The following is a 13,625-nucleotide window of genomic DNA, read 5'->3' on the forward strand; positions in this document are numbered from 1 at the left end:
GGGTGCTATCTCCTTTGGAGGGGATGGGGGAAGAAAGTTATGGATTAACTGGTCAACAACAATTAATTCTTTGAGCTAGGACATAAAAAGGTGTTAAAAATGAATGGCAGTTTTGCTAACTCAACATAGCACAATAAACTATTCTTTTTATCAAACAATGGTTTCAGAGATCCAAAAATTATTGGAGATGTCACTTTATGGAAGAATTCACAGTGAACCACTGCAGTCTTAATTCCTGAACAAGTCTTCCCCATGTGACACCACCATTCTGACATTAGAAAGTATACGTGGACTTCCTATGTGTCTTGGTTGCAGGAGGGAGGAAAAGCCAGACTTCGACTAATCCACATATAAATATGGCCCAGTCAGATCATGGGTTCTGAGTCTTGTGTGACTCTCCCAAAACACCAAAAAAACCACTCAGCCTTCTGAGTTGCTCCAGAAAAGATACGGGTCTATTTGAGGTCGCCGAAAGGTCTCAGGCAGGTAGGCTTCATAAAGTCGGTTTGCCTTTCCATTCCCCATCTCTTGCATGCACTGCAATAAAAAAGATGTGGAAACAAGGAATGTCACATCAGGAAAGAACTGAAAAACTTCTCACCCAATTGTACCATTTTACAATTGAAGAACCAACCTAGGGAGTGGCAGAACCGAGATTTAAACCTGTATTCTGATTTCCAATCCATGATTCTCTCTGCTCTACTCCCAACCATTTACTTTCACAGCTGTCTTTCCTGCCACCCCTCCTCCTTTTATTGAAAGATTTGTCTGACAGGATACATTTAATTCAATAATAATTCAAGATCCCATTTCAAAGTCCAAGACATAACTGCCAATCAAAATGTCTACTTGGCAGGCAATAATCAGGAACAAATACAATTCTGAGTTTATAGCAGTAATTAACCTATTCCGCTGTATTACCAATAAATGTGTTTCTCATTAGGCTTTTGAAAGACTCCTTAACACTTGTGAGAGAGAAATTCCAAGATTTTAAAAAATCTTCAAATTCCCAAATACCTCCATGGCATGTAATTTCCTTCATAAGATGCAGTAAAGTGTAACTGGAAAATATAACTAACCTTTTAGTCCTTTAGTGAATCCATAAAAATAATCTAAAGTAACTTCTAAAGCCATTTTCTGTTAAGAATAACCTCTTATGTCTAACACCAACTTTAGCAACTGGTTTTCTTTGGAGCCTCTTTCCCCCCAAACAAAGGAAAAAAAATTTTTTTAAATTACTTTAACAAGTTTCAATGCAGGAAGAGAATATAGAACAATGAAGCCACATCAAGGTGCAGCTCTTGGGCCAGGCTGGACTCACTAACTTAAGTGTCTCATGCCCAGCCCACCAACCTAACAGCAAGCAAGATTCATATATGCATTTCTGCAATAAAACATTATTATAAGTCTATGTGTTGGAAGGTTTTCTTTTTTTAAGTGAGTATCTAAAACTATAAACGTTAGATCTGCAAATGCCAAGGCCCTTAGAAAATAATCCAAGGATCCCCCTTTATACCTTCATGGATCCATGGGGTCCTAATCCATAGACTCTTTGTGCTTTGAAGGAAGCAAAATATAAGTAGAATAACTTGTGTCTTAAATATAAAGATTAAAAATGTTAAATGTGACATAAGTGTTTAACAACTAAACTTTCCTTTACCTTCGCCTTTATGCCCAGTTTGACTGAAATTCATCCGGAACTACTTTTACATGGAAGTATGGGAGCAGTTGACTCACTCTTGGGCTGTGTAAATACCTGGATCTGTTCCTGGGTCCACTGGTCGAGGTTAACTGATTTTACCCTGGATATGTGCACCCCGAGATTCCTGTGGATTCCAGCACATCGAATGCAGATGAACACACCAATGTTCCAGGAGGCCCATCGTGGTCCTGTGGAGGTCAGGAACAGGGCAATAAAGTACAAATTAAAACAACATTCAAGACCCAAAGTGGAATATTTAGATTATCAGACAACATTTCTGCTAGAACATAAGTGAGAGAATTGTTACCACAATCATCTTTAAAAAACTTTTTTTTAGATTTTATTTTAATTTTTTTGGCTGTGCTGTGCAGCTTGTAGGATCTTAGTTCCCCAACCAGGGATTGAACCTAGGCCCTGGCAGTGAAAGTGCTGAGTCCTAACCACTGGACCGCCAGGGAATTCCCATAATCACCTTTCTTTAAAAAATTGGTTTTGTTCATTCCTCCAAGAATCAGCTTTCTTTAAGTTTAAATTTTTTTTAAGTGTACAATACAGTGGTTTTCAGTATTCTCAGACAGTTGTACACCATCACCACTATCTAATTCTGGTGATGGTGTACACCCCAAAAAGAAATCTCAAGCCCATTAGCAAGCACTCCCCATTTCCTCCCAACTTCCCCCCACCCCAGCCCCAGGCAACCACAAATCTACTTTCTCTGTAGATTTGCCAATTCTGGACATTTCATATAAATGGGATTATATAATGTGTGGGCATTTGAGTATGGAGCAGCTTTTTACAGTGTCTGATAATATGAGTGTTGAAATGCAAATATTATAATACTGTTACTCATGGTTTTTTAAAATCCCAGGAGAACAATGGGAAGTCATGTCACATTCTATTTAGTATCTTAAACGAACAGCCCTCCCTCAAGAAACATTTCAATGGTAGTGAGACCTGGATTCAGTTTTCCTACTAGGAAAAAAGATACAGACATGCCATGCCAGCTCAAGGCTCAGCCTGAAATTTAAAACTTTGTTTATCTTCCCCTCCCAACCAGGCCTATAAAATATGCATCCAGATTCACTTAATAGGATCCTTTCCCCTCGGGCTGATGTCCCTACTTTACCCAACTACAGAATTATTTAGATTCACGATTGTCAAATAATAAAGATACTTACAGCAATAAAAAAGATATCTCAGATATGTATTTCAGTAAAATTCTGTTACATAATCTCCCATCCCCTGCCAACTTTGCTCACCCTAATAATCACTCTGGGAAATTTTCAAACTCTTCTTCATAATTTTTATACAGGATAAAACTGACTTAGTTTTATATGACACCTGCCAAACACTTGCTGAAAAATCACTAATATTTCCTCTGCCATCATTCCACTAAGCAGAAATTTACCACATAAAAGAAGCATGATGTCAAAGTTAGAGGTTTTGATAAAGAGGTGAAAAGACACTAATTGATTTTCTACAGAGATAAACAGGACCTGCATTTGGAGCAACAAAGGACATGAGGTTTCAATTCTGCTGGACACAGATAATAGTTTGGTTGGTCTAAGGGTTTTGGCAGCAGTTTTAATAAGGGAATGCTAGAATCATATGGCAGAAAATTATTCTTAGAAATTTGAATCCGCAATTATGATAAGTAAGAATGTAATTTTTGGACAAAGATATTACTGATACTATGGCAAAAACTACAAATACAGAAGGCTCAAGTCCTCCTTATAACCACCAGGTGGTGTTCTCGGCCTGAAATTTTATCCCAATACCCTCTTACTGCTCTACTCTTGCTAGGCTCAGATAGATTTATCTTCTAAAAAGACCTTCAGTCCCTTCAAATCCCCAGACAGATTTGCACAGTAGATCTGCTATGTAGCCAATAAACACACAAATGATCCACACACTTCTTTCAGTGGGAGTTAACATAAACACAAAACAGAAAACCTAAATAGATGTGAATGAGGTTCCTTAGCGTGCTGTATGTCTATTTTGGGTTACAGTTTTCATAAAGGAACTCAGATAAAATCTAAATTATACAGGATTTAAAATGGGACCAAAAGTTAATATTTCATGTTTCTTTACCATTTTCCCTTTGCTCTAGATTCTAGAACTCATAAGATAGTTACATTATATTTGTTCGCTAACAAAATCAGAAGCCAAAAACACTAATTAAAAGGTAGCTGTGGGACTTCCCTGGTGGTGCAGTGGTTAAGAATCTGCCTGCCAATGCAGGTGACACGGGTTCGATCCCTGGTCCAGGAAGCAACTAAGCCCATGCGCCACAACTACTGAGCCTGCGCTCTAGAGCCCGCGAGCCACAACTACTGAAGGCCACACGCCTAGAGCCCGTGCTTCGCAATAAGAGAAGCCACCGCAATGAGAAGCCCGTGCACCGCAATGAAGAGTAGCCCCTGTTCACTACAACTACAGAAAGCCCGTGCTTAGCAACAAAGACCCAACGCAGCCAAAAATAAAATTAAAAAGTAAAAAGTTACCTGTGGAATGTTATGCTATTTGCTTCCTGACCCTAAGTCTGGAGAAGATGATTCCCAAACATCTAAGCTACTGTCACAACTGTGGAATTTCTCCAGATCCCGTTCCAGAGTATTTAACGTTTCTTTGCCTCGGAGGAATACAAGACTAAATCCTGATATTCTGGAGCCACTAACAAGGCCTCAGTATAGAAACACAGGCAATAAAATTTTCATGAAAGGTCAGAGGAAGCCTTCTCTGCTCCCCCTCCCACATCCCTCCTACAACCTTTTCCCAGTGAAATACAGACAGTTCTATCTCAGACACTCAGCCTCCTTTAGTTTTAAGCCACTAGATTTATTAATCAATAACTGCATGCTCCATAAAGGATTCTGAAATTGGAAAAATGAAAACACAGGAGAGATACTTATATGGCTGAAAATATGGGAAAATTGTGTTGTTATTAAAAGCATAATCTTTGCAGCCAGAAAAAAACTTACATTTCGAAGGTCAGCTTCATCAATGATTAGCTGTGTGACCTTCAGAGAGATACTTAAGCTTCCTAAACCCCAGTTTCCTCATCTACAAAATGTGTACAATAATATTCACCTCACAGTGCTGAGAATATGGAGGGGTAATAATAAAAGAGAGCTACATATAAGAACATGGTATAGAATGAGATTTCTGGAACCCATTTCCCATTCATCTCCTTCATGATAAGAGCATGTTTTGTTTTGTTTTTTAATTATTTTTGGCTGCGTTGGGTCTTCGTTGCTGCGCCTGGGCTTTCTCTAGTTGCGGCGAGCGGGGGCTACTTTTTGTTGCGGTGCGCGGGCTTCTCATTGCGGTGGCTTCTCTTTGTTGCAGAGCACAGGCTCTAGGCATGCGGGCTTCAGTAGTTGTGGCACGTGGGTTCAGTAGTTGTGGCACGTGGGCTCAGTAGTTGTGGCTCGCAGGGTCTAGAGCGCAGGCTCAGTAGTTGTGGTGCACGGGATTAGTTGCTCCGCGGTTGTGGGATCTTCCCCGACCGGGTCTCGAACCTGTGTCCCCTGCATTGGCAGGTGGATTCTTAACCACTGCGCCACCAGGGAAGTCCGATAAGAGCATGTTAACGAATTCATATGTATAAACCAACACTATGCAACACCACAGAATGCTGCTTGTTAGACAGGAATGTGAGTTCTAGTCCTAAAACGTCAGAATCAAAATCAACGGACTGAAGAGCAGAAAGAAACTTACCCTCGATACAGTTTCAAAGTCTTCTAGAAAACATGAAATTTTAAGCAGCTTCTTTTATCTCCCTCAAAATATTCCTTGAGAATATACTATTTAAACCCCCAGCTGTTCCCCTTTTCTGTTATACGCCCCCGCCCTGCCCTGGTGTCCATACACGCCTCCACTGCACACACAGAGGAAGGTGGGAAGCTGACAGCCATCTGATGTGCCTGGATTCCACAGTACCTGATACTGTTGCTACAAGGCCAGCCTACTTAAACATGGGATACATGCAAAGATAATCCAATTGTTCCATACACATTGGCCATGGCAACCAGGGAGAAAATATAAAAGATACCATTTTGAAGTTGAAAATGGAAAGAGACTCTGAGAGGCAATATTTCAAACCATTTTGAAAGCAAAGACGATAGACAGCAATATAAACTGGTAGTGATTAGCACAACATAAGAGCAAGGTCATGGCTAAGTGAACATATTCATCAGGGGCCTACAAGCAGGCTCAGGAAGCATTAAGCAATATTAAAATTAACAAATAATCACTCTGCAATGAGGGATCAGTAAAAATGAAGGAAGTATATGGATTTGGCTAATCTGTCAAGAAATCAGCTCTAGTAAGTACCAGCCCAGTATCAGGGAAATCTGGGCTTACACTGACTAGTTACATGCCTTTTGACAAGATTCTCCAGGGCTTATTTCTCCATTTGTAAAATGGAAAGCATATAAATAAATCCAATTTACATTCAACTACTGGATGGCTTCTACATAACCGAGTTAACTACTGATGCCCAGCTGCAAATTTTTCTTGCTGCTGAAACTTCCCCCATCACCAGAGCTACTAGGCCTAGGAGGGTTCTGGGCTTGAGAAATCAGCAGAGAGAAGAGAACTAGAGTTACAGATAGCTTGAAGCTACTATTATAATAATTACAACTTGTTGATCTCTAACCTATGGAGTTCCAAAAAATAAATGTTAAGGGGGGAAAAAAAGCATTGCTAAATCAATGGATACCCATAAGTTAGACCTGCCAGCATCTTGGAGCTGTTGAAAAGCTCTTCAGCAGGAAGGGTCAAGGAAGGGAGAGAAATTCTCTTCCATCTTCCATCCAAGCCCTGTTGAATCTACCTTGGAAACTTTCCCAGAATCTATCCATTTCTACCTAGACCTTCTCATATCTCACCTATAAGCATTCATTTTTTTTAAATGGGCATAAGATTTTTTTGTTAGCTCTTCTTTAAATATTTTTATTGAAATATAGTTAATTTACAATGTTGTATTAAGCATTCATTCTTTTAATATTATTTATTGAGTACCTACTATGTGCCAAGCACTTTGCCTGCTAGGTACCAGGAATACAAAGGCAGAGACAATGAAGATGAAATTCCCTATTTCAAAGAGCTCACAGACTAACAACTAAACAGACTCCCACCAGAATAATCTCTCTAAAACACAAATCTGTACAGATCAGGCCCCCAAATGTAAACTTTTCATGTAGTCTCAAATATAGAGGTGAAAATGTAAATTGGTGCTAATTTTCTGAATGGCATATTCCAAACTGAACTCTCAATCTCTTGCCACAAAACCTGTTCTTCCTCCATTCTTCTCCATCTTAATCAATTACACTTCCATCCGTTCAAACGCAGCAGTCAGAAATTTATACATCATTTTTTATACCTGTCTTCTTCAACCGCCATATCTACACCATCACCAAGACCAAATATCTCTCAAATCAGTATCTCCTCTCTCCATCTGCAACACTATTTCTCTAATCCAAACTCACCAGATCTCTTGGACTAGTGCAATAACCTCCTAATTAATGTCTCTCTCCGCTTTTACGTTCCCTTCTCCTCCAACACCAAACCAAAACCATTCTCTGCAAAAGTCAGCTTGAGCTCTTAAAGAAGCAAAAGTGACCTTGTCACTCAGCTGCTTAAAACCTTTCTAGGGAAGCCTGCCTTCTGTCACTGTTGGATTAAAGAACAAAATCCTTAACGTGGTCTCCAAGGTCTTACATGATCTGGCCCATGGCTACTTCCCCAGCTTCTCAACTCCAATCACGCCAGCCTTCTTTCATTTCCTCAAAACACCAACATGTTCTTTACTTAGGGCTTCTGGCCTTTGTACACGCTGCTCTCACTGCCTAAAGAGCTCCTTCCCCAACCACTATCCACCCCTTGTAGCCTGGTCAACTCCTATATATCATGAAGGTCTCAGCTGAAAAGCTTCTTCCTCAAAGGAGCCTTTCCTTGGTCCCCCAATCTAAACCAGATTATATTCTCTCTTCCATCTTTTCTTCTGGTTTTTACATTTCGTTATGGAAAATTTCAAACGCACAAAAGCCGAGCATAATTAACCAGCAGCTTCAGCAATTATCAACCTCTGGCCAGTCTTATTTCAGCTATACTCCCACACACTCAACTCCCAACCTTGGAATATTTTGAAGCAAATCCCAAATATCATACCATTCAATCTGTATATACTTTGGTATATACCTCTAAAAAGAAGGACTTTTCAAAGGTTATAAACTTTCATTTATTTTACCCTTTACTTTTTCTTTCTAAGTTGTACCATATTTTATCATATATTTATTTGTGTGATTGCTGAACGTGTCTTTTCCACTAAACTATAAGTGCCACAAGAGCAGGCAGATCTGTGATGTTCACTGTTACATTCCCAGGACACAGCACAGTTCCTCGCACACAGCAGGGAGGCAAAATTTGTTTAAAAATTAATTAAAAGTAAGTAAATCCTTTGAACACCACCCACCCCCGCTGTAAGAATTCATCAGGGAAACAACAGGTCAAGTCCACAAAGAAATATATTAAGAATGTTCATTAATATATTAATGTTCCAACAAAAAACATCAACAGATTCCATAAAAGAACTATGATATCACTACTCAGTTAGGGAAAAGAAAATTGTAGCTCTTTATTTAATATAGAAACATGTCCATGTTATATTAATTATAAAATACAATTTTAAACAGTATAAACAGAACAAATCAAACCATTTTTGTTTAAGAATGTGAATAAATGTATATGTATGCACAGAAAAAAATGTCTAGAAGAATATATGTAAAATATTAAAAGCTATTATTTCTGGGTAGTGGGATTGTGAAATATTTATTTTCCTATTTTTTTATATACTCTCTGAATTGTTTGCAATGAACTTGTATTACTTTTGTAATGAGAAAAAACAGTACAGGTATTTTAAAAACAAAACAATAGAGCCATCCATGGCTCCTTACTGGCTGCAAGATAAGTTGAAACTCCTTAGCATGATAATAAAGCCCTTTAAGAGCCCGTGCTTTACACAGGATGAGCAAGTCATCATTCTGAAAAATGTCATGACTCACGCCTCTTTGCCTACACCTTCTTCCTACCTGAAATGGCTTTCTCCTCCATTCCCTGCTCAAAAACTTCAAAATCTAGTCTAATGTCACCTCTTTCTGTGAGGCCGTCAAGGGAATAAATCTTGACCTTTGCTATGGCTAAGAGTCCACTGCATGCTTTGCTCTTCCAATACTTAATATCTTATTACAGTTAGTTGTTTATGAGACTCTCTTGCCTTAAATAGACTATCAGCTCTGGAAGGCAAGGACCTTGTCCCTTCATCATTTATCCCAAACATTTACCACAATACTTGCAAGTAGTACATACAAAATAAGTATTTGTTAAATGAAGTCGTCAATTAACAAGATAAAAGGCATACAATTTTTTTCTGTTTTGCAAAATGAAGGGAGAAGAACTTTTCAAACACTTTCAAGGCAAAGATATTACACAGAAAAGGGATTAGGTTACTTTGGTGAGGCTCCAAAGGCAGAGGTAGCACCAGTGAATAGAAGTTGATTTGGGCACACTCTGGGGAAAAATTTCCTAACTAATAATTAAGGTTGTGTGAAAACAAATGCAGCATATCCAGAAACAGTGGAATCCTAGTAAGCGCAAGTGTTCAAGAAGAGGCTGGATGATCAACTCTCAGGGATGGTGGAGAAATGATCCCTGCACAGTGGGTGGGGTAAACCATGAGCTGTAAAGTCCCTTCTAGTACCATTGTTCTACTGGCTGATTTGTAGGAAATTTTCATGTCCCTTCCTGCTTGAAATTCAGTGGTTCTAAAGGTACAACGTGAGATAATCTATGAAGATGTTAGGTCATTTTTTTTTTTTTTTTTGGCCGCATCATGAGGCATAAAGGACCTTAGTTCCCCGACCAGGGATCAAACCTGTGCCCCCTGCAGGGGAAGCACGGAGCCCTAACCATTGGACCTCCAGGGAATTCCCTGAAGATGTTAGATCTTGATGAATCTAAAAATATGAAATCAAATTCAGTTCATGGAGCCTATGATTGGCACTGAAAGCTGGTTTAAACGTGACAGACACATAAGGAAGAACCTCCATCAACACATTCTGATTTGAAAATAGAGGCAAATTTCTCCTGAACTTGGCCTGTCATTAACTCCAGCATGAAATTCGAGAATCAAAGCGAAGCAGCAGCAGTATTTGTTTTAAGAACAATTCTAACGCTAGGTACCTCAGTTCCACTCATTATATTCCTTCAACCCTTGATTCACTACAAAGAAGAATACACATAAACACCAGTGGCATCTTGGAGAAATTAAGTAGGGCTATTAAGAGGTATGTTTATCAGCCTATTTCCATCTACACAAAAGAGAATTCACCTAGTTCCCTATTCCAAAATAACAATAAACAGTAACTTTGAACCTCTGTAAGTACAAACATTTTAAGGAACCATGAGGCCAAAATAAAAGCTTACTCAATCAACCTCTGCTCTCAGTACGCTCTGCAAGAGAAGTAAGTCCCTTTCCATCCGGTACATCTTGTAAGAATGTTGTTTCCTTTTGTCAAAGAGAGACACTGTCCACGTTCATATATTTGAAAAAGCAGAAGTTAATCTTCTTAAATGTTTGAGACAAAACAAATTGAAAGATTTCTGAGATTGATTAGAGAATAAAGGTAAATACTACACCAAGGAATTTAAAATTGGAAAATCAGAGGTGGAAAGAACATTAGAAGTCGGTGAGTCTAACCTTCTCATTAGTCATTGAGATCCTTTTATCTGGTTCCTCCCTCAACAGCTCTGGTACTAAGTCAGTTATGTACCATTTCAAAAGGAAGGCCATTCTACTGTTGGATGGCATTGAATACTAGAGATGCCTTCTTTACACTGAGTCCCATTGATCTGCCTTCTTACCATTTTTACCTCCTGGTGCTGCTTCTATACTACTCCCTTATTTATATAAAATAACAAAAAATGCAAGATACAGATAGAGGTTTGGAGATTCTAGAAGAAGAGAGCAGCTATTCTACACTCAACTAAAATACAAGCCAGTTGAGCCAACTTAATCCAGGAGGTCAATGACAGAACAGATGTAGCAAACAAACTGCTATGATATCCATGGAGACGAACAAAGCAACATTATCCTCCTATCAGGTAACCAGAAAAAGGTGGTTAGTGAAGTAGAACACTGCTGAGCACTCATTGATGAAATAATTAGTTAGTCTACATCTAAACCCATTTCAGCAGATAACTTAAAATGGTCTTTGGGGCTTCCCTGGTGGCGCAGTGGTTAAGAATCTGCCTGCCAGTGCAGGGGACAGGGGTTCGAGCCCTGGTCTGGGAAGATCCCACATGCCATGGAGCAACTAAGCCTGTGCACCACAACTACTGAGCCTGCGCTCTAGAGTCTGCGAGCCACAACTACTGAGCCCGAGTGCCACAGCTACTGAAGCCTGCGCGCCTAGAGCGTGTGCTCCGCAACAACAGAAGCCACTGCAAGGAGAAGCCAGCACACCGCAATGAAGAGTAGCCCCCGTTCGCCGCAACTAGAGAAAGCCCGCGCGCAGCAACGAAGACCCAACGCAGCCAATAAATAAATTCTTTTTAAAATAAAATAAAATGGTCTTTCTCTAAAGACATTAAAGCTTGTAACACTAGGAAATCAACAGGGAAGTGGAATGGGTACTAGTGGGAAAAAAGGAGGAGACATTGTTAATCTTTCTCTTGCTGTTAGCAGTGCTTACAGACAATGGATTGGCCTTGACTTTGCTCTGCTCTGGAGCGGGGGTGGTGGTGGAGAAAATTAAATACAATTGATAAAAAGCCTACAGAAAGTAATAAGCCTAAAACAATAAAACAGCCAAAGGGCCAGCGCTAGAACAAGGCACATGTCTACTGCTGGGTGCAGCAGCTTTCTCAGCTTCTCTATACACTGGCTATTCATTTCCTTTAAATCCTAGGAAAACCAGTACTTGCGCTGGATTAGTCCAGTAACATGCTTGTACATATCTCATGGTATTTACCTGACCCCTGCTAGCCACAACGCTATGGGCTAAAAGATAATAACTGTATCTCTAAAATTAATTAAACTACTCTGAAAAGACCGAAGGAAGGGCAATTAACTTTTAGTAAATTTAGCTCCACATCAATCTTATTTGCCTTATTTATTATTGGAAGGTAGAGATTTATTGCAGGTTAGGCTCTAACTCTTCCCTTCTGGCTATCCCAGCAGTGGACGGTAACTAATGTATACTTAGGTGATGTTTCTGGTAATAAAGACTACCAAAATCAAACAACCTGTACCTTTATTACTCAACTCTATTTCCCAGAATACTTCAGAAGGGAAAGGACCAGGTCCTAGTTTGAACTTTTTTTTTTTTTTTTGGCTCTGAAAAGGACATTCTGCCAAGGTATGTGCTGATGATGTCACTGCCCCATTCAAAGACATGTAACTTAGACCCCCACTGCCAACTGAACTCCAAACTAAGTGTGGCTTAAATTCTTCCATGATCTGGGCCTTTCTAGAATCAATTCTTGTTATTCCTCTTCTTATTTCTATACACCAACAAAGACATCACTTCCTCTAAAACAGTGTGTGTAGCTGCCAGGTTCCAGCCACACAGAGAAATCTGAGAGGGTGACCCTCACCCACAGACACCCAGAGGCTTTTCTCTGATTTGGGGACAAGAGGCAGACTGAGGGACTCCCGGACAAGGTGAGTCCCTGATTCTACCTGAGGGTAGAATCTACCTGAGGGTAGAGGGCCTCCGACTGCCACAAAGGTGTCTTTCCAGCCAGTCCTGGAGCAGGCAGCTGTGCAGTACTGCTGGTGGTGCTCTCTAAAAGCCTGAAACAAGGCCCAAGTCTCTTGGGGTTTCCCTGGGAGGTTCTGGTATGTGATGCTATGATTGTTTTCATAGTAGAGAGCTGATATATTTTAAAGAGGGGAAAAGAGCTAGCCAAAACATCTTCTGCCCGGGTTGAAGAATCTCATAAAGTCAGTGAGAAGATTAGACTGATTACACAAGCTGATGCCTGCAGCAGAGGCCAGTCTTCTGACGTTAGAAACCTTGAGTATGGCAAAACGTAATAATCTAAACATGTCCACCTCTTTACTTGAGAACACAGTAGATTTTCTCGAAAAAGAACTAGAAGTGAGCCCCTAAACTTTCATTTCATGGAGGGATGGTGGCTTGCCTTCAAGGACATACATGGTTACTCAAAGATACGTCAAACTCTCTCCAACCCTTAGTGACTGGTGCCAAAACACCCTAAAAGCGTCTCAGAAGAATGCAGAACAACTTCAGAGGGAAAGAATGGATGGTATGGTTGAAAACACTCATTTTCAGGAAAGCCTAGGATTGCTTTCCCGAGAAGCTGCCGGATGGGGGCATAGAGTGTGGGAAATGAAGAAAAAAAATGCTTGAAAACTCAACTACACGGGTGAAATAGGTTGTAAATCATAAAAAGAGCCAGCTAAAAAGATTTATGACAAAAACTGTGCTGGAGAGGACAAATTTACCTGCTCTCTTTAGAGATTATGTGGATGATGGCAATTTGGGATTAGACAAAAAGAATGGATCAGAAAATGGAGACCACCTAGACTATGAGTCAGAAGTTGATTCAAAGAAACTCATCCATGCTGTTACTTAAATGTTTCCTTAAAAAGGCTCGAAGGAGAAAAGCAAGGAACATTTTAAAAATTATGTGAAGATGGGCTTCCCTGGTGGCACAGTGGCTAAAAATCCGCCTGCCAATGCAGGGGACACGGGTTCGAGCCCTGGTCCAGGAAGATCCCACATGCCGCGGAGCAACTAAGCCCGTGCGCCACAACTACTGAGCCTGCGCTCTAGAGCCTGTGAGCCACAACTACTGAAGCCCACATGCCATAACTACTGCAGCCGCGCGCCTA

The 13,625-nt window shown here is 40.1% G+C and overlaps 1 protein-coding gene across 1 annotated transcript in view; it reads right to left on the bottom strand.

Moving 5' to 3' along the window:
• Window positions 1-13,625, bottom strand: part of SMAP2 (small ArfGAP2) — a 47,429-nt gene that overhangs the window by 15,769 nt on the left and 18,035 nt on the right. The window contains exons 2-3 of the mRNA XM_061186731.1: window positions 1,757-1,890; window positions 452-537 (exon numbers count right to left, since the gene is read on the bottom strand). Coding sequence (XP_061042714.1) covers window positions 452-537; window positions 1,757-1,890 — 220 coding nt within the window. The remainder of the gene's footprint in view (window positions 1-451; window positions 538-1,756; window positions 1,891-13,625) is intronic.

The sequence above is a fragment of the Eubalaena glacialis genome, chromosome 3 (genome assembly GCF_028564815.1).
Source record: "Eubalaena glacialis isolate mEubGla1 chromosome 3, mEubGla1.1.hap2.+ XY, whole genome shotgun sequence".
NCBI classification, from domain to species: Eukaryota; Metazoa; Chordata; class Mammalia; order Artiodactyla; family Balaenidae; genus Eubalaena; species Eubalaena glacialis.